We start from the raw sequence: 25,341 nt of genomic DNA, 5'->3' as shown, positions 1-25,341 counted from the left end.
TAGAACAAGAGGCTATTTCACAGTGCTGTCCATTCTTCTGACCAGAACGAATAGATGATAACAAAGTATCTGTTTGGAATTACAATTAGATGGTTTGTTATTGGCTTTTCTTTTCTTTTTTTTTATTGTAGTCAGCTATGAACTCACTTTTGGCCTGCAATTTTCCTCAGCAGGGACTTAACAAAATGGCTCCACTGGAATCTTTCCTCCCTTTGTTTTGAGAGTCAGTCAGCAGCAGTGGTCACACCAGAGAGTAATGAGAGGCTGTTCATAATTATTAAATGAATTGACCAAAGATCCTTACACGTGCAGAAATGTAATGACATTGCAAATGAAATCGTCCCTCTATTACCATCTCAACGGTCTAATTACATAGTTAAAGGCCATGGTGGGCTGACAGAGATGGGCAGATTCAGCATGACACACAGTTGAATATGTCTCTGCTGTTGTATAGGGACTTTATACAGTCAAATTTTGTGTGTGTGTGTGTGTCTGTGTGTGGCTCCTCAGGAGAGCTTCCTCTTTTCCCTGCTCCGTGTTCCTCTGCGCAAACTGACTTGAGTGCAAAGGCAGAAATAGAACAGTTGGGGTTTGTTTGTATAATCTGAGATCGGCAGTGGTTACAGTCATGTGATGATGTGGTTTTACTTTGAGCTCATCTGTCTTAATTGACAAAAATGGACACTATCTGCTAGTTCTATTGAGTGAATAGAGGGAATTGTCAGAAAACAAATAGGCATGTTCACTAAACACCCTGCTGCTAAGATGTCATCTGGGAGTAACTCTGTTGCATCTCCTGCCAGCTAAAGCAGAAAACAAGTTGAGAGACTGCAATTGCCATAGGACAGCACACACAAGCCGAGGATAGAAGAGCCTTGTTTTTTTTCTTGTTCTGTTTTCTTGTGTTGATAAGCACTGAGAACAAAAGGAAGCTGGAAGGGGGGGGTTAAACTCTCAGGCTTTGTACAGTGCAAATGTTTACCATTCCCAGTGCCATGTAAAGGTGTTGTTTGCCCAGGAGACAGCCATTACCTTTACACAAAGACCCTGCATCCCCCTCATCTAGTGGGCTTTCATGTGGGAATCCATTTGTGTGACGAGATTCAGCTGCTAACTAACCCAGCTCTGAATCACAGTGGGAATTTTTCCTTCTCTGTATCAATTTAGGAGTTTGATATTTGGCTTTTGTCCACCACAGTTATGCCTCTTTTCTTTTGTGGTTTCAACAACTGCTATTCATTATTCCGGCACCAGCCACTACCAAGGTAACTTTAAGCGAAGTGCTTGTGAAGAGATTTTAGACTTAAATCTGAGCGAATGCCTCTTTGTTGAATCCCTGCCAAGAATCTAAAGAGGCGTGTGTGCTCTTTTTAAAAACCTGACCTGAAATATCCTCACCCAGTGGATTAGATTAGGGAAGTATCTGGTGAACAAATTACATTAAATCTCTTAAAATCTATAAAGGAAGGGCTATCTTTAACATGTAATGGCTCCCTCATATCTGCCAATAGAATAAAACGGGATGATATCGCTGTAAGTAAAAATTGAGAAGAAGCTATACAGTATAAAATGAATTCCTCTTTATCTTTATAGGCATGTCTGTGAAGTTAGGGGGGATTTGGTTGAAATGTGCGACATGCTAGTTTTGGCTCTGTAGAACCATTAGTGTCAAGGGAGAAGCAAGGGAACAGACTCCGAGGGGGCTGGTGACAAAGAGAGCTAAATCTATTTTTTTCCGACTCCCTTTGATTGTCATAGCTCACACTTTAATTCCCCCCGGATATGGATGAGCCATGGTTTTTAAGGATTAAGATTCGTGTATTGTTAAATCGCTCGAGTTATCTCTGCAGGAGGGAACGGGAGAGCATGATGTCCTTTTACAATGTCCGATTTGTGAGTTTAGAGGTTTCTGGTCTTGGTTTTGGAATTATTACCAGGTCAATATGTAAGTGCTCTTCTTCTTCAAAAAAAGGCTCTTCCTCTTGGCTTATTAGACTCAAAGGGATCCAAGACTGCTCAATTAGACGGAGCAGGGAACAGGCCTCCTTTATTTCTGACATATTCCTTGGCCTCCACCTCTGGAGAATATCTCTCATCTATCTGTTAGCTCCCTGTGGGTGTGTGCCTGAAGCTGGAGCCCAGGAATGGAAGCCCCCTCCGTGGGCCGCAGTCTTTTCCATATTCCCTTCTTCCTTCAGCAGATCCGCAGGGTTTCAGTGTTCCTAATTGATTTCCGCTCCCCCCACCACCTTTCTTTTTCTCTCTCTCTCTTTCCCTCCATATGTCTTCCTGTCTTTCTCCGCTGTTACCATCCACTGAGTGCAAACATCTCCAACCCACATCTCCCAACTTTATGCCAGTCAAGCAGTTCCCTTCCCCCTGTTGAATTAAAGAAAGAGTAAAAGCACCTCACATGTTTCTGCTGCAAACTTGCCCTAAATTCAACACGGGAACATTTCTAGTTTGCAGTTCTCTGATCTACTAACGAAAACGCTGACAGGTGTCAGAATCAGGAAGGCAACAGGAACAGGGCTGTGCTGACAACACGAGAGGGGGAGAGAGAGTGTGTCTGTGTGTGAGGGAGACAGAGATGGAGAGATGAGCTGAGAGTCTAGTAAGCAGTCTTAGCGAGGGGAAATAAAAAAGAGGAAAAGAGGAAACAATCTCTCTGACAGGTAGGAGTGATTTTTTTCATTCCCTGACTCTGAGACTGTGAATGTGCCCGAGGATTTGACTGATTCTCAAACAACACTTTATTGAATTAAGCATCAATACTCTTCTTGTGTTGCGGGCTGGCAACAACACGTGTTGCGTTATGATATTTTGTGATTAGATTAACATACAAACTCTATACTGGGACCATCCATTTTGATTTGGATTTGCCTAATCTAATGTGTAACCCATGGTGGAGGTAAAATGGCTGACAGTGACAAAGAGCTCAGTGCAATACAAGCATTAAGGAAGATAGAGTGCACACACACACAAACACGCACAAACACACCAGAGGATGCTTGCAGGCAGGTGTGGTGAAGTCTGTAATGAACAACCAAGATGCAGATTTTACCTCTGAGATGAAGAGACTTGAGGAAGTATAAGGAAATAAAATGTTGTTTCAAGTTGTGTCCATCTGTGCTCTTCTTTTTTTATCGTGTTCACGTCGCTCAGTGACATTGTCTGACTCAGTGAGTTCTCTGGCTCTGTCTTACTGAAATTACACCTAATGTAATAAAACAGAGCTGACCAGTATTGATTCTGCACCTGGTAAAGTAGACGAGATACCTCTATCACATAAAGGGAAGATGTGGATGTTTTCTTTCCTTCTCTCTCTCTCTCTCTCTCTCTCTCTCTCTCTCTCTCTCCCTCTCTCTCTCCTTGTTTTTACATATCTCACTGTGTAAAGCATGCCGGTTTCTGCACAATCTACTCCACTTTTATGTCTCTTCTGAATTAAAAAACATTGTTTTACACAGGCTGTGGCCTCTTCGTAGAGTTTGTTTTCAGCACTTGCATAAGCAAACCAACAAAATAGTTCTTTACTTAATTCCAAGAGGGAATAAGTTAAAAGATGTGGAGAACGGCTTTAACAAAGTTGACATGTTTTGATTCTCTGTTAAGTTTTTACAAGCATCGCCTCTGGCTGCTCTTCCTCAACTGCACAGACACAAACAAAAAATGCATGCAGTCTTCTTCTCCAACCCAGCCTGAAAACATATAGTAGTGTTATAATACTATAATGGCATCCCCTGAACCCTCATTCTGCCAAAGCTCTCCTGAATATACCCAGTGTATTTAATCAGCTCAAGAGGGGACTGCTTATCTCTCTGCACTTGTCATGGATAGCGTATTGAACATATCAGAGAGAGAAATGGGAATAGTTCATTATTTTCTAGGGCTCACAATGAGCCTGATGTATCTCATTGCGGGCCCTCCACTGACAGCTCATTTTCTAGACAATCCTGTCGTTCAGTTCACAACGCGGCAGGGCAAGATAGAGAGAGAGAGAGAGAGAGAGAGAGAGAGAGAGAGCGCGAGAGAGAGAGGGAGGAAACACAGAGACAGAGAGAAAATAGGGCTCCGGATCTCCATTGCTTATTCATGACGCTGTGGCATGCTAGGTGTGTTAATAATCTCCGCAGAAACCAAGTGAATCACAGTTGTTTGTTGAACACCTAGCCAAGCTGGGCCCCAATTGACAGCAGATGGGAAAACAGGGGGATCAGGATGATCCCAGACAGAGGGAGGGAGATTAAGAACAGGTAATGTGCTGAAGTTGATGGGGGCCGAGTGTGTATTAGAGAGGGAGGAGAGAGTACCTGAATTTTAAATCTGTGTGTGTACACAGTATATGGAGTGTGTGTGGCTGCAAGTGTGTGTCTTTAAAGGTTAATCAGAGACAGAGGGGGAAAGAGAGAGAGCGAGAGAGAGAGGGAGAAAGATAAAGACAAGGCACAAGTGAGAAATACTACAGGTGGGGGGAAACAGGGTGAAATTCAAGTAGCAGAGCTATAGCATTGTCTCCGGTCTACTGGCCTCTTATGGCTCCCATTGATTCTAGGTTTGTCTGAGGAACAGAAGCAGCAGCCATTTTTCCTAACCGCACCATTGTGTTTTTAATTCTTTGAGGTCACTGCATGGGCTCAACCCCTTCTCCACTGCAGTGCAAAGAAAGAAGTAATAAGACTGTGGGTTAAGACTGGATGGCTGGAGGAACTGCAGCACCATTTCTACTTAGATCGCGCACACCTAACGGACATGTGTTACTTATGCTTGTGATAAGTAATCTTAATGAGATAGCTTAAATTAGATTGTTTTACTCATTACGTTTCTTAATAGTCGTTCTCTAGAAGTCCCAGCGATACTTGCGGCCCACTTGTCCACAAATGTATCTGAGCCTGTATAGCCATTCTCACCATTACTGTGTCTTTAATGGGATGAGGATCCCATACCTCCAGTTGGATTGTGGGCTTGCTGCCATGGATTCTAATTTGAACTGAATTTACATTTTCCAGTGATAACGTTATCTAGTGAGATAAGATGTAAATTCAACATAATGAGAGGTTAACAAAACCTCCTCTGCCATGGTGTTCTTTATTTACGTCTTTCCCACCCACAAACAGTGCACGTGCAGAAGCTGTCTCATGTCGTGACAATGAAATCGACAGTGAAGCCGAGGCAAATAATTTTTCCTTTAGAGATACTGATGCAGGCTGTCACTCTGTGTTGCATGTCTGTTGAAATTTTACTGTGAAGTTACACAGTTAAAGAGACCCATAACCCATCGTAACTAGGTACTTATTTTATTATTATTCAAATGCTGATTTCTCCCTAAACCTAACCATGCTGTTATCACAATACGGATTTGTAACGGTTCCTCTTGATAGGGGCATCAGATCAGAAAATGCTTCAGAAAACTACTGCGCAGACAAACTACTTATTTATCTTATGACTTGTGTTGTTTGATTAATCAATAAAGGTTCATACAATTTAAAGTGATGATTGCATTGTGGATACTCCTTTAACCACCTTTTGTTGTTTCATTTGGAGGACTTATACTTAACTCAGGGCCAAAATATACTGAACACTTCCTGGGAATATTAATTTGATGACACTAACATGGTATTTTTTATCACTTCATTCCCAGCACTGCTCAAGACATCCCAATTCTCTGCATTTTACAAGAAATGAAGAAGCTTAATTGCCGTAGTAACTAATAGCTGCTGCTCAGCTGAGAGAAAGATGTCTATGGCACTGCCAGGGGAATGTGTCCCGATCTGATTACCCATTGTTTTCTGTCATGTCAGGAATGCAAGTTGTGTGCGTAACAGTAAAGTTGGCCACGAGAACCGCTCTGCCCCTAGGATAGATAATAGCAGACAGTATAACTCCAGATCCGATCCCGATCCTCTGGTTACAGCTTTAGTTCCTCTCAAGAGTCCTTAACACACCTTTAAAAAAGCATGACTTACCACAGCCTTGTTGCTGAAATGGTATGACTATAGGCCGATGCCATGTGGAGTAAACAACCTGATGAGGACATACTATACACATAGACTAACTCAAAGGAGCCTCAGTGTGTGGCTGGAAGTGGGCAGGATAGTCACAGAGCGACTGCCAAAGCAAGGCTTGTATTACAGGGATCCCAGGATATCAGACACCAGGCGGCCTGTGCTCCCTCCAGGCAGGGCAGAGCCTGGCAGCTGGCCCGTAGCCCAGATAGCTATAATCAGCTCCATTACCTGTAGCACTGACTCCCATTTATGAGCCCTCATAGTGGAACCATACTGCTGTACTGCGGGGATTAGAGGATGCTGGGAAAATTTAGGAAAAGTACAAACAGAATGCAGTGGCACATGCTATAGCTACACCTGCTGCAGACACATACATTGTACACACAGCAACACATTTGTAGCTACACGCAACACAAACGTAGTGAATGGGAAGAGATTTTCTGGGCATTATGTGTCTTGGCGCGAGGCATTTGTTTTATCTTCTCTCTCTATGAAAGGAAAGATTAAGAAAATACTCCATGCTCTGTTTAAGGAGAAAATCAGCTGTCTTCTGACAAGTACATTGTAGCCTGCAGTTTTCTGTCCAGAATACAAAGAGACATTTATCACTGCAGCTGGGGTAAGGGAGGAAGAGAGAGAGGGGGGGCTGGGGTCTCCTGTGCTGCAGCAATGTGCATTTCTTTTTTTAACCCCTATTACTTCCTTTCTGTGTGAAAAACACTCTACCTCCATCCTCTTTAATCCATCTGAGATTTCCTACATTCTAGTTTTCTTTCATTTCAGTGTCTCCCCCAATGCCTTTGTCATCTCCACCCTTGTTTTTATCTTAGTTCTCATCACCTTGTTTCTCCTGACAACATTATAACTCAGATGGAATATGTAGCGGGAATATGTAAAGTTATGTCGTCCTCCTCAGTTGTGGCAACAAAAGGTTACTACCTCAGGCATGCTGCTATAATATTTCCATATTCTGCTCTCCTCATGTATATTCAGTGAGAATAATTTATTCCCTAACATTTTATAGCTGTTGAAATGCAGGATTTCTCTCGCACAGGCCCCTGCACACACTGTAAAACATCGGATGGGCAGAATGTGCTCTTTGGATTTGTACTCAGCAGAAGTTAAACAGAGGTTAAAGAGAAGTCATCCAAATCACCTCTATCATTACTATCTTTCATTCACCAATTAGTGTCAGTGTTCCCTTGCTGTCCCCAAGATGACCTTGCAGGGATGAGCTCACTATGTAGTAATTCCACATTTTGAGTAGGTCTCAATAGTGGGAGGCACGCTGTGGCTCGCTAGTGACCCAGGTTATAAACTATTGATGAGAGAGTGAAGGCACAGTAACAGAGAGGAGGGACCTGCTGAGGTGTGTGTGCATGCAGGGAGCTTCCCCCGACCTTTTCTTGGCCACCAGTCCCCGTGAGACCTTGCTTGGATTTTGTCTTTCAACACGTCTTCATTTCAAGAACCTCCCAGTCTTTTAAACCTCTGTTCTCTGTTGATCCGTTTTTATAATTATTATATAATTAACCAGGAAACAGACATATTGCTGCAGCATTTATCTTATAACCTGAACACCACATTGAGTTTCCTAATCAATCTGAATAACTGTGTTTTATGCACACACTGCAGTCGGATTTCTGCCTGTTTTCACTCTTTTCATGTGTGATGAAGGTCAAGAGCAGAACAGGATGCGGAGTGGTGTTTCTACAGTATGGCGTGGCTGGCGGTGGTGGATAATCAAATTAAACTTAATTCCTCAACATAAAAAAACATAATTCACTCTGTTTTTGTGCTGCTAATAAGATGTTTCCTTTAGGCAGCCATACATCTTCCGTGGCACTACACAAATTATCATATTACATTAGTGTATTATGTAAAATCAGGTCAGTGTGAACTATGTAAATATTACAGTAACTGTTAGGTTAATCTGCTTTATTATGTATTATTATTTACAGTAATATGGTTATAGTATGCAAAAGAATACATCGAATTCCAGGCTTTATTGTTGTTCCTTGTTATGTACAATTGACTAAAGGACAGAATTCACTCATTGGATGCATCGTGACAGCCAAATGTGGCTTTTCAAACCCTGCTGTCCCCCACCTTTTTAAAGGGGGGGATAAAAGGTAATGGGAGAGGTCGGCTGTTAAGTTTAATGGCAGACAAAGTCTCAGAGCGGCTCTTTTTAATGATGTGCCTCTTCTCATGCAGTCCTCGTTAAAGATGAGGCCAGAATGCATGCAGAGTACAGGGAGGGAACTGTGGCCAGACACTCCTCTGTAAGACCTGCATCCAGTGGGCGTCTCAGGCTCCTTTCTTTGTTTTCCAGCACATCGTATAGACATCCCGAGCTCCTTCTGTATTCAGCTCACATTAGCGTCAGAAAATAAATAAAGCAAGCAATCAGGCTGTGACCTCTTATATCCACAGTGCTGCCAGCCCCCCACCCTCCCTCCACCTCGTCCTCCTCCACCACCACCTCCTCCGCTGCACTCTACATAGGTTTAACTAGCTTGGATTTGCAACTGAATGTCAAGCTTGGTGTTTGGCTTTACCACAGGGCAGGTTGTTCCTCCGCTGTCTCCAGAGAAAAAGAACTCAAGGAGCGAGAGGAGCGAGGGAATTGGATCTTTGACACCTGTCACTTCCACTCTGCTGCACCTTGCTCCCTTGCCACACATAAGGACTTTTCATGTCACAACTCAGCATGTTATCATGAGTGGGCACAGGGCCTGAGAAATCCAATTACTACCACTGTGTCAGACCCCTGCCATCATCCTTATGTATGCTATAGTCATGTTCCTCAAATCAGAAAAGATGTGCCTATTAGTTCCTTCTCTTTTCTTCAGACCAGTCTCCCACCTCCATTTCAATCTGTGTGTCTTAGATACGAGCTGCAGCTCTTCTCATGGACTACCTCACTACTGACAATCCTCTATATCGCATAGCACTGGCTGGTGGGTGGCTAATGCTACGGACATTGGTTCTGACTGTCTGATATTAAGTGGTACCTTGGTGCAGACCTCGCTGGGGCGAATAATGGAGAAGCTGGGAGGGAAGCAGCATGCCTCCCAGATGCCAAACAGAATGGCCTTTGTGACAGGGAAATAGAACGTGTTAGAAAGGCCTCCCCCTTGCTTTTCCTCTGCCCGCTAGGTGCAAATCTAATGCATCTCCACGCAGCAAGCGCCTTGCTGTGTTTTCTTTATTTCCTTTATGTGCTGCTCGTGCCAGAGTGACACTGTCAATCTGGTTCAATGGGAAACAGGGGGACTGTCTTTTCAGACCATGATGTCCCAGTGTGGCCCACCCAATCTTACTGTATGTTTCTGCCTTGAGCTGCCTTGAGCTAAACTTGCCCATCTCACTACATCTTACCACACTCACCATGTTACAGTGTCCTACTTCCAGAGGTTCTTAAAAAAGGGACATGTAGAAATTTCTTTTTCTGAGGATGAAATGAGAAAGAGCTGGGACCATGCTGGTGCTTCTGCGACAAGATAAAATGGAATATAAAACACATAGTCCTGGCTGACACAAAGTGAACATGACTGAATGAGAAGCCTCATTATATTAATTATGTAAGGCTACTCTTTTGAGGCAAAGCTGAAACTCACAGAGAGAGAGAGAAATCCCAAGATATTGGTATGCTGCCCGGTGTGCCGTCCATAGTTGTTTGGAGCTGGACACACTGACAGGCTGAAGTATTGTGTTTATTTCAGATGGCTAATAGAAATAGCACTTGAGAAAGGAAAAAATAATAATGAGAAATGTCTCTTAATGGCAAATGTGAGAATATAATGGTTTCTTACTCCAGGGTGTTTACGGGTTATAGATTCTTCAAAACCATCAATTCATAAATCTGCTTCCCCACACTTGATAGTTGCATTTTTGACAGTAGGGATGAAACTTTGGATTCACAAATAGAAATATTGGTGTTGGTGAAACATCTTTAATTTGTTTATGAAGGAAAAGCTCCATTCCTCACAGTTTCATCATTGATCATACTCCGTACCACTGCCATCCCTAAGCCAACTCAACTACTCCTCTCCATCCCTGCTCCCCGTGTTGCTTTCCTTTTCCCCCCACCAACCCCATTCACAGATGTAATTTAAGAGTCTGTTTCTGTCCCCCTTGCTTCTCCCAGACTCAAGGGTTTAGGAGCAAATTAGCTTGCTAGCTCGGTCAAGCTTAAACACAGAAATGCTGCATTTGTTCCAGTGTATTTAAAGATGTCCTCTGCCGATGCATTGTAGAGGAAACGAGCCAAGCAGACAGAGGCAGGCAGGCGGTCTGGCTGGCTGGCTGGCATGGAGGAGTGGGCAGGTCTGCAACTGGGATGCCAGCGGCCTGCTGTGATGAGTTTTGGGAGTGCATTGTACTGTCGCTGTGGGCCTGGAGCACCAGAACACAGGTTAATTTGAAGCCCATCATTAGAAGGGCCATTTGGATGCTGAGAATTGACAAGGGTGACATTTGCTGTTTCAGTATGGTGGAGTACATCACATACACAGTACAACACACAATACTTGCACTTCTACCTTGATCAGGAATGAATACAAGGCGTAACGTAATCCATTTGAATAATTGTATTTATATATGTATAACAATCTTTGTGACATTTATTAACCCTTGTCATTAAGGACAGTGTCTGTGTCTTGCTGTTTCAAACCGCGAAAGCAACAAAATACTTATGAAAGAGTCATATATTATCTGTTTTTGGAAAGTGGAAAGCATTGTGAGGGTCAAGAACTCAACAGGCTGACAGGCTACCAACCAGTACAGGTAGTTTACTTACAATTTGTGTCAGTAATGTGGAAATTGGTAACAACCAGGAATGGAGCATCAAAGCAAATCATTTAACAAAAAATGCCTGTTCAATCAAATAAAATTACAATTGTCTCAGTTTTGGATGATTCCTCCCTGCGTGATTCTTCCCCATAATATCCACTTTTAACTGGAAATGTATCAAATTATGTGAGTAAGGTGAGCTCAAGTTGCAGTTTCATTTTGACTTTAATTGGATTCTTTTTCATCCGGTATCTTTCATATTTTAAAATAATTATCCCTTTTAAAATACTTGTAATACGAAGATGAATTTTCTCTGATGAAATTCATCACTGAATTACATCCCTGATTAGTTTTTCTTGGTAATGTTATATATGGCCACAAAAGTAGTCTAATTTACTACCACAGAGTTATTAAGCTGATTTCTTGTTCCAATGACAGTGATATGGTTTGCATAATTATCTTGTGGCAGAGGAAAAGCACAGACATATTACAAGTTCTTTCACAATTTATTAGCTGTATTTATTAAAAAAAAAAAAAGAAGAAAAAAAAAAGAAATATGGATTTATTGTCCAACCCTATTTACACATTTGGTTATTTTTGATAAAAGTGTACCTAGAACAACTGTGTTTTAGCCCAAGTACTTTATTTCTTTATAGTCGGCAAACACATCCAAATTCAAAGCCACATCCCCAAAATCTGTAAAATAACTTTTTAAAAATGGTAGTCCTACTCCTTATGGCTAGAATGGTACCAAAAACATTGCTGGCAACAATAGGTAGTTTGCTCTAAGGACAGTGATTTGACACAAACAGTCAAACTTGAACAGAATCGGTTTGCTCTGTGGTTACTTTTGATGATGACCTGTATTTCAGTGTCCAGTGAGGGACCCAGAGGAAGAACACTTATTTCTCTACTGAGTCTCGGCATGTTGCTGGATTGGTTGAACAGTTGGACTTTGTTCAGGCAGATATGATACTGACCTTCCCACTGGTTCTCTGATATTTTGTGGACATATGAGTGTGCTGTATTGGTGCTGTTGCCAATCTTGGGAACCTCTCCGCAACCTCTCTATTTTTTTGTTTAGCCAAGTTCAGCCTTATGCAACTAGGCTTAGGTCTCTGTGCTCTTCTGCCTGGATTGAGTACAGAGTGCATGTTAAACAGCATTAAACAGTCAGTGGCTCATGTTGTGTATGAAAACCAGGGCAGGAATTATGGTCTAAAAACCTACAGCTCACACAAGAAGAACTCACTACTGTAAATCCTGCCCCTCCAGGCGTTACATATGTCATGACGGAAGCCAAGGGTGATGCTTCTTAAGCCTTTAAAACTGTTACGGAGACACCTCTAGGAGGCAGTGATGGTAGGAGCAATACAATAACACAATAAGGCGAGAGAATGCTCCCAGTAAAACAGTTTTTGTTGCCGGGGCATTGAAACTAGCCCACTCATGTATGTCATCATGACAACCAGCTCGCATCGTTTCCACTTCATCAAGCAGTCCATTGGCTAGTGGTCCTGCATTTGAGCAAAACAGTGCTCTGCGATGACATAGTGATTTATAAAACAGCATAGCGATTGCTTTTTTTTCTCCCGCTGCTGTTACACAGCTGTTAAACAGATGCTGTTTGTACCAATTTAGAAGCTAGTGCATTGTTTGTCAACACCAGTTTGGAAATTCATTCTTTATACCAGGATCTGCTGCAGAATATACAGGCTGGGCTGGATGGGCCAGCAGTGAGGGAGGGAACACAGACAGTGGAAGCAAACATTTGCAGAATTGGGCTTGAACTGTTGCTAGCTCTTAAAAAAATTATTGACATCATGCTTATAAAGTACTATAAGACTGGCTCAAAGCTAAGTTTGCATGTCATTTTGTGGCAGCTTTTGGGAGGACAGAGGCAGGCGTGGTGGACGGGACAAGCTGTCAGACACTCTGCATTGCTGGATGGATTAGAGAGTGAATTTGTTCTTGATAAATTGACTGGTACTAATGCTCAGAAATAGAACCAGGGCCACATGAACCCCTGGCTTCACTATCCGCATGACAGTACTAACAAGGCTGCCCAGTGAGTCTAATTTCCTCGACAATTAATATTTGACTGAGAGAGTAGAAGGAAATCTGGTCAGATAGGCAGAAATGAGAGGAAGAGATTTTTGGGTGAAGGATTTATTTAATTACACCAATGTACGTGAGACAGCAGTACTGATGAGATGAAAGAGGAGGACAGAAGGAGGAGAAGCATAAAGGATGGGCTTGTGCGGGGAGCTGCGAGGGATGAATCTGGGAGTGTCGGGGGGAGAGTAGCTTGATGTGACTGAACCAGATGCTGTTGGGAGAAGGAGAGGACTCGGTGCTGTGTAGAGAATGATGGCTTGCGTGGCGCAGTAAGGGTGCCCCTCTACTGTTTGTAAAAACAAGACCATCACACTCCATCTTGCCGCTCCCGCAGGAGCCAGGCCTCCGGGCTGATTTATGGCCCACAGACTGAATTGGCTGGCTGGGATGACAGCAGTGCTTGGACTCTCCCTGGTGAGTAGTGTAGGAGGCTGCTTGGCCGAGCCTCAGCCTCAGCTGGACCGTAGAACTGCCCTCCACTGTAGTTAGGGCAGACTAGATGTTAAGCTCCGTCCCCAGTGTTAGGATCAGGCAGGGCCAAGCCTGTTTGGTCTCGAGCATGCTTTGGACTCTGAGCACCAACCAGCCACAGACCATCATCCTCAAATCTGCTCGTGCCATATTTTCTGAATATTTCCTCCCCTGTGACGCTTCCCTCGGCTTCTGCATCACAGGCTCCATCAAGACTCTGTAGTAACAATTTAGATTTAATCAATCTTTGCCATGTGACTGCCAGGATGGAAAATTAATATGGAGAGCAATTAGAAAACAGCCATCTCACTGTCAGAGATACACCAAGATGAGAGCAGAAAAGTGGACGGCATTTTAGCAGTAAACGGAATCCTTCTGTACGCCACTCAGACATGGCAGGGAGTGTTGGCTTCGTAGGCTGTCCTCAAAAAGGGTCATCAGGACTGCGGCCACATTTATTTAATTTTCTGTGGATTTAGTTCTTTTTGATTTTATATCAGTCATCTCACACAGGATTGAAAAGAGACACAAAGTGTAATTTCAAAGTTGTTGTTTGCTCTTTCAATACCACAGCTGAATAATTGTCTTTTTAGACTATAGACAGGCTACATTTGATAGCTTTGTCACAGCATTTTGATAGGGTTTAATATCAAAGACCATGGGGAACAGGAAATCAAAGGGAATTGGTGAAGTCTATGCAAGCCACAAGTAAAGTATTATCTAGGTGTAAATTGCTCTAAATTATTTGCTTTCATAACAGCTACATCACACTAACATCTACATTATACTGTCTGGCTGTCTGTTCAGGAGTATCTATTTATGACAAACAGAATTAGGACATTCGTTGTTACTGCTACAACAAAAATGTCAGCATACAGAGGAAATACAAAAAAGTAGTTTAAGCCAAAAGTGGCAGACATTCTTTGTAAAAATGATTTATCATGCCACACTGCTGTTCCAAATTCCTTTTAGGGTTCATCATGCTGTAAAACCAAACTGACTGAATTGTGTCATACTGCAAGTCCCCATCGCCTTGTGGCTCTAACTAAACTAAGAAATACAGAATGAAGATTTTGTCACCTGAATCTGGGTTCACATCAACTCAACCCTGTCTGTGGCCCTCCAGTCTGGCCTTCTGTTTCTTGTGGCTGCTTACACTCATTTTATAGGATTACATCACTGTTATCAACCCCAAAGCTGTGTGCGCTACTTTTAGTGCCTTTGTTTTCCAAGCCAAGCGCTTGGCGTGTTAGCCAAACAGAACGCAAAATAGCTGGCGAAAAGCTCTGGGAGGGTTTCGGGGAGTTGCCTCTTTCAGGAAACACATGATTCCTCTTTTTTTGCTACATTAGCAACAAACAAATAGCACCTCCAGCTGTATGACATGAAGGGATCATTATATGTGGTGCACAAGGGTAAACTGAGCAATGAGCTTGTCAGGTTGTGATCCCCTTGCTGAAGCTGAATATCTGTCTGCTGCAACTTGAAGCTGAGACGCCTTCATCTGATTGAGGGAAAGAGACTTGATTGAATCGGCTGCTGGCAAGCTGCAGATGCAAGATGAAATGGCAGGGAACATGTGGGTTTTCTCTCTGTGCTGATGCAGAGTGATGCTATTCCAGGTAACTACAAACAGAAAAACATGGCCAGACTTATCAGGAGAATTTCGCTTTTATATTTGAAGTGGCAATATTTATTATTTTCCAATGCAATGCGCATCAGTATTCATATTGAAAGTGCTCCCCAGTCCCTATGCCAGTCTTTGGACCTTAATTCAGCATTAAGGTCTGATTTGATAGCAGTGCTGTGCTACTTGATACATGGATTTTTTTGTGTGCCTCCAGTGCCATTAGACTGTTTGTATTTTAAATGTAGAACACCAAAAAACACAGGCAGCCTCCACCTCCCAATGGAGCTCTCTCAGTAATTAATAGGTATTAAATCGTAGATAGGAAATGTTCCCAATGACTTCCTGCTCTGTACTGTACTTTAAGTCTGTTCCTGAAGCTGATTGGCAAGCTTATTTTCCTGATTACTTTGAATACACATTCACAGCATGAGGTGCCTTCACTGTCTTCCATTCTGTACTTGTTGACTTCCAAACTTAAGTACCGCTGTAAAAGCCATTAATTCATCTTTTACTATTACAGTCTGCCCGTTTTTTTGAAATAGGAGGAGATTGTGTTTTTGTTAGAGGTCGATGGCCTGTCACTTTTTTCATTTAAATTTTCTCTCCTCCATTTTTTGTGGCTCTTTTAGAGCAACATCTGCGTTTTATGAAGCTCTGAGCAGAGGCAGGATGTGTGAGTGTTAATGGCACTTGGCTTTCATAACAATGTCATTTACAACCCAGTTGCTCTCCCATAGACCCCTGAAGGAAAGGAGAGAAAACGGTATTCACTGCATATGCATGAACTGCTTAGAGAGCATACAACTTGTGTATATTTCTTTGTGCCTCAGGGCTTTTCATGCCTTAGAAAGTACTTCAGGCTACAGAAAAAAGCCAAAGTATTTAGAGGAAATTGCATTCATTACCAACATGCTTGTAAATCTTTAATCAGTGTAGAAAAAGACCTACTTTCTCAAACATGTTAAATAAGATTTTGGGAGAAATTTCAGTTTACTAGATGTAGAGCTGAAGTCTAGCATATGTGTACAAGTTTGAAATGTATGATACAACTTTCAAATACATATTACACACTTCCAATGCCAGAAAGTACTAGAATATCTTATTTCCATAATGCATTTTTATTGTGAGCAATTTATCAAAGAAAATGCAACATAGGTTACATAGGATTAAAAAAATAACATGGGATTTGAAAGGGCTTTAAAAATACCATTGCAGTGGACAATCTAATCTAGTGTGGGCATGTTTTTTAATATTATTATTATTACTCATCTGCCTCCATTATGTTCCTGCTACCTGGTAAAGACTTTCTGTTGTGATTACATTATTACATTCTGATTGGATCCCTTCTCTTTAAATAAAGCCCCCAGCTTCATGCCCTTTGTCTCCCTGATTGCTGCCAGTGCAGTCCTTTGGACCAATCAGCATTCATACAAACCTACATACATACAGGAGTGCAAACCTGTGGAAAATATATTCAATTTGCTCATTTTTCAGGCCTCATAAAATTATTTTAGCTGTAGAGATGTTATATAAAACTGCCTATTTATGCGGCAGTATGGATCATATGGATAATAGTATGTAATGATATATTTGATATTTTATATATATATATATATATATTTCAAAAGTTCATATTTTTTGCACAAATCCTGTAAGACTTGGACATGCGTGTAAGTGTGTTATAATTGTATTTGAGATGCTTATTACAATGGCATCTATTGTAAGGAAGAGGAAGTCTGAAGTCTGCCTTTATTACAGAGAATGCCATGTCTGTTTGTCAGTGTGCGTATGTGCGCGCATGTAGACACAAATGTGACCAAAAGAAACTAATTATGTGTCGCCTCTGTGTCATTATGTAGCATTCACGTTGACATTGGTCACTCATGGTCTGCATTTTTGTTGCTGGTGTTCATGTTTTCCGTCTTCAAGCATTATGATTTCCTCAGAACTCCACTTTCCATATACAAGTTCAAACGGCCCATAATACCCTTTACTCATTCATTCAGTCATTTAGTCACCGCATTATCTGTCAGTCTCATCAGATTATACTTTATGAAAGACACCTCTGGCATATCTGCCCCTGAAAAGCCTGTCTCCGATCTTTAAATATCGATCCCTGGGGCCTAAGCAGAGGTGCCTCTCATGAGTGCAGGAAAGAAGGGAGAAAAACAGATCATTAGTGATTTTAATTAGGTGATCTGTCAAGCTGCGATTGCCAGATGTAAGCGTATGCATTTGGGTCGATGGCAATCCCTCTCACAATCCCCTCTTGTCACCCTGGGCCTCCAGAATGGAGAATGGCTCTAGCTGGGAGTGAAACAAGCAGTAGGGGAGCGCAGAAATGTGTCATTGTGTATCTGTGTGGCAGGTTCTTTCTCAAGATTGAAGCAGGTGGAAAACATGACAGCACAGAACTGTTGCAACTATGTTTTCTCGAGCTGAACAATTTTGAAAGGGTGTATGTACATTGTTCATTTTTTATTAACTCTCCAGAAGAGAAGCAAAGTCATGTATGGATTTTAAAGATTTTCTTGCACCATGCTCTATTGGCAATTAGAGTATACATATATGTGAATTAAAACAAACGGGAAAAACAATACCACAGCATTTCTGTGTGAGTAAGAGTGCTGTTGTAACAACTCAAAAATTGTCTTGAAAGTCCTTCCCCCCCAACACAACAAAGTACAAAAGAGTGCCGTTATACAGACTCAGGCAAATCTTTTTTTCACTCCAGCGTTAAACATCATTACATATTTATAACTCGGCGCCAGATGACAGAGACAGAGAGGGAGAGAGAAATGAACTAGGCAACAACACCGCAACTCGTCTGGTGTCTGTGTGAGATATCTGATTGCACTGTTTAAACCTGCCTTTCATCTAGTGTTGCTACAGAAAACCCAATTATACAAGAGCTGCAAATGGACTTTTGATTTAACAATACATAATTTAATTGGCATATTAGAAGTACCCAAAACATCCAGCTGTAGTCATCAGTGAATAGTGTTAACGGGGCTGCAGTCTTGGGCAGATGCAGGAATGCATTGCAAATGAAAGCATCATTCGGAAATGTTTAACTTGGGCTGTTTTAATTAAAACAAATGCAGCATTGTTTTTCATTTGTTTATTGTATTATTTCACGACAGGGTTGACATACGTAAATCAATTTATTTGCTCCTCCACGTTGGAAGAAAAACATGAGACCTGTGTGCAAATGAGTATAAAAGTAAATTTTACAGGTAAATCTAACAATCATTGTTTTCTCTCCCCCCTCCCCACCACAGATCCCAGTGAAGGCTTTCACTGCCAGGACGAGTGTCGCATCCTAGGCCACTCTGACCGCTGTTGGATGCCTCGTGTCCCAATCCCGGCACGTGCCAAATCACCCGAGCATGCCCGTAATGTCATCGCTTTGTCTATCGAGGCCACCACAGTGGATGTGCCCCACTACGAGGATGGCACCACCAAGAGGACTTTTGCCACCTTCGGCAAGGATGGGCCTGAGGACGTGGAACGGGGAGAGATAAAGGGAAAGCGGACTCAGGAGTCTCAGGTGTGTAGCCCCAAGGCCAATGGAGGGGCTGTCCGTGAAGCTGGCAACGGGCGCGAGGCAGCCAGCCCCATCACTTCCCCTGTGCACCTGAAGAGCCCAGTGTCCAAGCCGTCATCTGCCTACAACACGCTGAAATGCCGCGATGCAGAGCGAATCGCCAACCACAGCCTGCTGCGGCAGCCGGAGGGGAAGGACAGTGAGCCAGCTGTCAGGGAGATCAACACGCTTCTCCATGATGGCCGAGACAAGGAATCCCCCAGCAGCAAGCGCCTGAAGGACATTGTGCTTTAGCGAGCTTCTCTATGACACACACCAACATGCATACACACATACAGTGTAAACTCACATATATGTACCCCACAATAGCTGTGTGTACACAGAAGAAAGTCAGCCTGTGGAAGTAGAGAGACACACCCATTTGCAGTATACAATATTCAAGAACCAGCTCGAGCTGAGGACGATGAACTGTAGTATGCTGCAGCTAGTTGTGTGCTCAAGCCGAGGTAGTGGATGTGGCTTTGTTGTAGTCGCAGTACTTTTTCCTTGTTTGCTTTTTGTTCAGTTTTCTTTCTATCTGCAATGAGTGGACAGGCAGGTTACTGTTGACTGCATGGACATGGCCAGTGGAGCTCTCCAGCCCTTGCGCCAAAGCAGGACACTACGTGTTTGGACACCTGAGGTGCCACTTCTTAAGTACAGTTATGCCTTTTGAACTACTTTTGTATCACAAACTGATATTTGCCTTCTTTGGTTTTGCAGTTTGTTCTAGCTGCCAAAATCGCTCTTTGTTCCTTTGTATAGTGAGCTTCATCAATGTAATAAACAACATACACAGGACTCATCTAAAATATCCTCAATTTACTCCTTCAACAGTTTTCAGTGCATTCAGGAGAAGGAAAGGGAGGCCTTTCCGTCTCATTTGTCCTTTTCCTTGACTAATAAGAGAAACTTTCTCTGCGTATCCCTGAGGACATCCTAGTGTCATCAGACTGTGAGGTCTTTACAGTATTTATATTTTATCAAGGATGGAGCTAAATGAACTCTCGCTATCTGCCCAGCCGCTCTGAACACTGGAAGTGGGACAGACAGATCCTTGTGTTCAAATTGAGTTGTATGAAAAAAAGACTTCCTGCTTTTGAAATCTCCTGTGCCCAACCTTGATTGTAGCCAGTGGAGCACAAATTAGAACTTTGTGCTCTGGTCTTGTACTTTTTTTGACTTTTGACTATGGGGCTAGGATAGAAGGGATCGTCACTCATGTCTTGCTATGTGAAACTCTCTATAGGGTTTACTATTATCATTTTTAATAACCCGTTGTTATGTGACAATCCCTTTAATGTTTTGTTTCAAGAGAAAAAAAACAAATAAACATTGGTGTTCAACTGAAGCTACAGTAGCGTTTGTTACACAAACACAAAAATAAAAAAAAACATATATGCCAAAATATATTTTATAAATAATTTAAAAATGTATAATGAGAATATTTAATGCTGTGTAGTTATTTTATGAGTAAGTTATACTTGAAATTAACTTGCTTTTGTTCATTTGTCTTTTGCTTTTATATTGAACCTGATTTGTTTTTTTATTTTCAAAATGAACTTGGATTATTTTTTGTTTACTGTGTGACCCCTGGCAACTGTTGCAGTCTACCTTGTTGTAAAGAGTTTCTTATTGGTCAGTTCTTGTGCCATCAAGTTTCTGTGTGGGCTACTAGAAAATGTAAAAAGACAAAAAAAAAAAACAACAAAAAAAGCGATATCAGCACCAACATTAGTGTGTCAGTTCAATGAGCTTAGAGTGAGATAGCAAAAGAAACCAAAAAAGATGCAAACAAAACCTTAAAGATTGCCGGATGTTGCTTAATCTTAGTATCTAAGGAGGATAATCTAAGGCTCCCAGTGTTCTTCAAGCTGGTAACAGGGTTCCACCTATTTTAACTGTTTAATGAGTCTGCTTTCCTATTGGGCCCAATCAAGTATAAACAAGACTTTTTTAGCTTCAACTGAGGGCAATTGGACATGCAGAGTAGCTTTGCTCAGCACTGCTGTCACCCTGTGCCATCTGTGTTCAGTTGATGTCAAAGATAAGGTTGAGACCAGAGTGGTATGAACTGGGCTCTCCCCTCCTACGAGCACCACACAACAGACTGGGTGGAATCGTGTTTGAGTGAACTAAGGTCTTGGAAGAACCGTGTTGCACATCAGCAATGTGGTTTTATGTTGCTTTGCAGTAAACTATGTACAATGTGGAAAATATGAATGAAAATGGACAAATTGCATACAACAAACTAGATCTTGTAGCTGAATGTTTTGCTGGTCTCACCCATGGCTTCTGGCAACATGAAAATCGGAATAATCACTGAATGTATACAGCAGCTTATAATTAAACTATTAAATGTTCTCTGCTTTGTTTCCTTGTCTTTACTCAACACAGTTTTAAAGTTGTGCTTCTTATTTTTTTTTTCAAGGAATTATAGACTGTAATGATACCGGAGCTATTGTGTAGATTCTTTTCATTTTTCAAAAGAGGATAAAACCATTTTTGGACTTATTTGTGGAAAACGTCAGACCTCTGGGTGGGCATTTATGATTGACTTCACTGCATTCTTTTCTGAGGCCCAGCAATCCTAGGAGACGATCTATCAACTTCTTTGGTAAGCCACTACCTGGAGCACTTCTGCCTACAAAGATTGACACATTGTTTTTCTCCCTTTGTCAACAAGCTAACATTGTGTTGGTTATCCACCATTTGCATCATACAAAGGCTACCAGCTGTATTTATAGAGCACTAATCCTGAAACCCTGAGTAACAGAGTTCTCAATAACAGATGGGACTAAGGAACGGCTAACAACGTCGCTCACCCAGCTGGTCAACTACTGTCTGTGTTGCCCATAGGTGTAAAGAGAGTGAGAGAGAGAATTGATTTAACTATTGTTTGTGGGCAGACACACATATATTGCACCAATTAGATTACCATTCCTAATGCTAATACAGAGGGCACTGTCTCATCAGAAATATAGCTTCTTTTACAGTTATGAGCAAATAAGAACACTTAGAACAAAGTACTCACTTACTTAATTTGAATAATCTATATGCCATCAATGGAGATGAGTTTGTGCTGTGTAACAGTTTGCATTAAGCTTTCCATTTTTAACAAAATTTAGGTCTACTATAATTTACAATTTACAATCTGTAATATGATGTGAAAGTCTGAGAACTGTTCTTGAAAACAACATAACACACGGAGATGTGTCTATTCTATTTGTCATGATAAAATGGAAATTAACAGTTTGAATCGAGGCTGGCTCCCACTCTCCATTAATATTCCATGCATTCACTGTTGCTCTTTCCCATTATTCCCAAAGCAGACCTTTGGGAATGGTCCAACAAGTGAGGTGAGTGTGTGCTAGTATCTATTTCTGATGGTAGTGCTCTTTTAATATACTAGAGTGGGTCACAGATGCCATTTTTTGAGACATTTAACATCTCCAAATGTCTCTCAAAACACTACAATACAGACGCTGATCAGGACCATGTAGCCTGTCATTGAGCCTCGCATTCAGCTGGTGGTTAATGTGCTTTCACAGCCAGCAGTATGATGTCATTACAACACCAGATCCCACTTGAAATATTGATTTATTAGTCGACTTTGAGTGGAAGGCTCTAAAAGCTATGAAATAAGTTGAAAGGCAAGACAGAGCCTGATTCTTTCTCTGCCTGACTGCAACAAATTCTATGACATTTTTACTCTATAAAGGCCCCACTCTTCACCTTCACCATACACAGCAGATCTTTCTCTTGAGTAAGTTTGTATGGATTGATGAGGAGAAGCAGAGAATAGATGTAGAACAAGACACATTCCAGCACTGTAGACAGAGAAGAAGGGAAACGAGCTAGGGGAAACACACAGCTGCCCTCTATGATAAGAAAAGGAGGTTGGCTCCATTTCTATAATTAATTTGCCATTCCCTCTATACCCTCTGGTGGAGCCAACATGAAAGCTGGTCTGAAAGCGCACTTGCTAACACATCCATTAGTCTATAAGGAGGATCTCGTTTCTTCCAGCTAAGTTCTCTTCTCATGGGCAATACCACTATTCTAGCCATGCCCCACTCGCATGAGTTACTCATGCCCTTTCAGTAGTGTTTAGACCCCTGGGTCTCCATAACAAACCCGCCTGAGCTAAAGGTACAGTCCTGCCTTCAACTGAAGGGCAAAGTCTGCATTTTAAAATATATTTTAAAGAAGCCATTCTCATTATGATTAACTGGAAAAACTGACTTAGTAGCACAATGCTGCAGTAATTTTTGTGGGGAAAAAACAAAAACTTTGTCTCCCATATCAACAGTATCCCCCTGAGTCAAACCTTATTTGCAATGCAGGAACCGTATTTGTAAATTCCCAAAATGGTGCTTGTCCACGCATATTTAATTACTCCTGATTCATGGTGGTCATGGAGAATATCCTCCATTATGACGAGATTTATATCAAAGGTTACCAGGACACACATCCTATTAACATCCTATTAATGTTTAAATTATAATTTTGCAAAATGGTGAGAGGGGGAATCAGAGAACAATTAAAATGATTTATTTCTGAGACAGACACACATTGAAAAGGAGCAGGAGGAGGGCCTGCAGCCTTGCATTCCTTCAATACAAAATAGTTTGTTGCCTGTTCTTTTGAATGAGCCCTTCCCCACCCCCCATCGACCAACCCACAATCAGGCGCACTGATCTCTGTCGCTCTTATGACCTCATTCTATCAAAAGGGCTTGCAGCTGCTCCTGCCTCATTATGACCAGCTACTTCTTTTCACTAACCTCTGGAGGAGGTTCACCACGGGATCAGGTGACAGCGAACAAAATGTCTGACACAGTTAACTAACATAAATGTTCCACTGTCTTCCTGTTTTGTTGCAAACTTTGAATATCAGAAGTTTGCTGAAAAGGATAATAAAATAATGAAGCTCAGTGCAAGTTCAGGAAGATAATTCTCTCTCACTCTCCTTTTTAATCAGCTGACAATGGACGTTTACTCTTTCAGTTAAACCAGTCAGCCACAATCTTCTCCAGTCAATAATGTTGTTGCAGTCAAACTTTAAAGCTGTTCTCCTCTCTGCTGCTTTCAGCTGTCATTTCAGTGCGGAATCGTTGCAACCTTCATCAGAAGTTCACTCCTCATTACATCCAGATCTTCAGCCATTCTCTTCACCACCACCAACAGTGTCTAGACTCCATCAAATACAATGATGAGAGTCTAATCACCAAATACTTTTCATATTTCTTATCTTTATTGTGCACATTTCAATTAAATATATTTGTTAATTCAAAATGAAGTCTCTCCTGATTGAAATGCAGTCAACTGATGTAAACAGTTAATTTAAATTCTTTGCTAATTTTGAGCGTATTTATGTGAGAGGTCTTTGTTTTTGTCTGTTGGTACAGAAAAATGGGCTGATTCAGTTATATCTGTTATTTGATGTGGCTGAAAAGTCCCATGGCACCATATGCGATTGTGTATTTCATTGACTACACCCTCAAATACAGTATCTACAAATAATGATTTTCTCTCCCTGTTCCACTACAGTTTGCCAGCTTCATTTTATATCAGGCATGCAAATGATACACTGCCTTTCTCACATCTCTTCTCTAATTTATTTCCACTGAAAAGCAGGTGAAGTGGTCAAGACATCAGAGTCACAAGTTAGAGAGGTTCAGTCAAACATGAAAAAAAAGCTTTTACCTTGAAAGATATACTTTGTAACTCTCGCTCAAACTTAGAAAATGAAAACTATTAAGTATCCTCAAAGAAAAGTGACTAGAATAGTGATTTCCTCAAGCCCCTGCGTGTACATTCTCATGGATGAGTTACTAAACAGATAATGATTTGTTCCACAGATCAACACCTTTAAGCAAGACGATTATCATCACTGTTGGAGAGAAATCACCTGGGCCCAGAGCTGGGTTCACCTCGCCCTGTATGTGTCCTCGCACAACATCTGCACAGTTCTCAGTCTGGGCCTGGGTGGAGATTTGAAGTCCTCTGTGGACGCTGGCTTGCGCTGCACGGTGGGTTCAGGAAGTTCAGACTTTGACACTGTTAAGGCTTTGCTGCAGTCGTTTGAAAGTGGCAAGATCTATGAATTGTATATTAGCTCAGAGACTATAGTGTGAAGCCAGAGAAAGCAGAAATTATGAAGACTCTCCGGGACACATTTTTCCTGGTCTAAAGGCAAGCCTATCCAAACAAGAAGAATAACCTTTTGTTATAGCTTTATATTCTATTGAAGAGGTTAGTCTTTGTCACGGTGAGAAGTGGGCTGGTCATTGCTATCAGTAAGAAGACTGATTACCCTCTCCACATCCCCACCACAACTACATATCTAATGGGCCTGGCCAGTGGCCACTTCCCTTTGTGGTAGTCACAATGAAACTTTGATCGCCACTGAAATGAGTGGCTCAAACAATAGTCTACATTCACTGACCACTACTGAACCCTCAGTGAGATGGGGAATAGTGGCAGCCACATTCCCCCAGCAAGCTTTAATTGGAAGTGATGCTAGACAGATCATATCATAACCATTAGTGATGCCCTGATAAAACTGACCTGGGAGCTGCTTTGTAAAGCCTCTTTGTTGGAGAAGGGTCCGATGAGCCCCAGGACCCCTAAGCCTGCCATCTCCAGCAGCAATCACAGTCTGACCTCAGCCACCTCTCACAGCCCTTAATGCCCAGGATGCTGGCTCTGGGGCTGTGGAACAGGGGC

At 41.8% G+C, this 25,341-nt stretch overlaps 1 protein-coding gene across 8 annotated transcripts in view; it reads left to right on the top strand.

Annotated features, from left to right (window-relative positions):
• The window catches only part of pcdh19 (protocadherin 19), a 53,825-nt gene extending 32,852 nt beyond the window's left edge, over positions 1-20,973 (top strand). For all 8 annotated transcript variants that reach the window (XM_051419734.1, XM_051419740.1, XM_051419736.1 and 5 more), the window contains one exon: positions 18,306-20,973. In XM_051419734.1, coding sequence (XP_051275694.1) covers positions 18,306-18,865 — 560 coding nt within the window. In that variant the 3' untranslated portion in view covers positions 18,866-20,973. The remainder of the gene's footprint in view (positions 1-18,305) is intronic.
• Positions 20,974-25,341: the final 4,368 nt, after the last annotated feature.

Source organism: Dicentrarchus labrax, unplaced genomic scaffold, assembly GCF_905237075.1.
Source record: "Dicentrarchus labrax unplaced genomic scaffold, dlabrax2021, whole genome shotgun sequence".
Lineage (NCBI taxonomy): Eukaryota > Metazoa > Chordata > Actinopteri > Moronidae > Dicentrarchus > Dicentrarchus labrax.
This window is presented reverse-complemented; position numbering and strand designations above follow the sequence as displayed.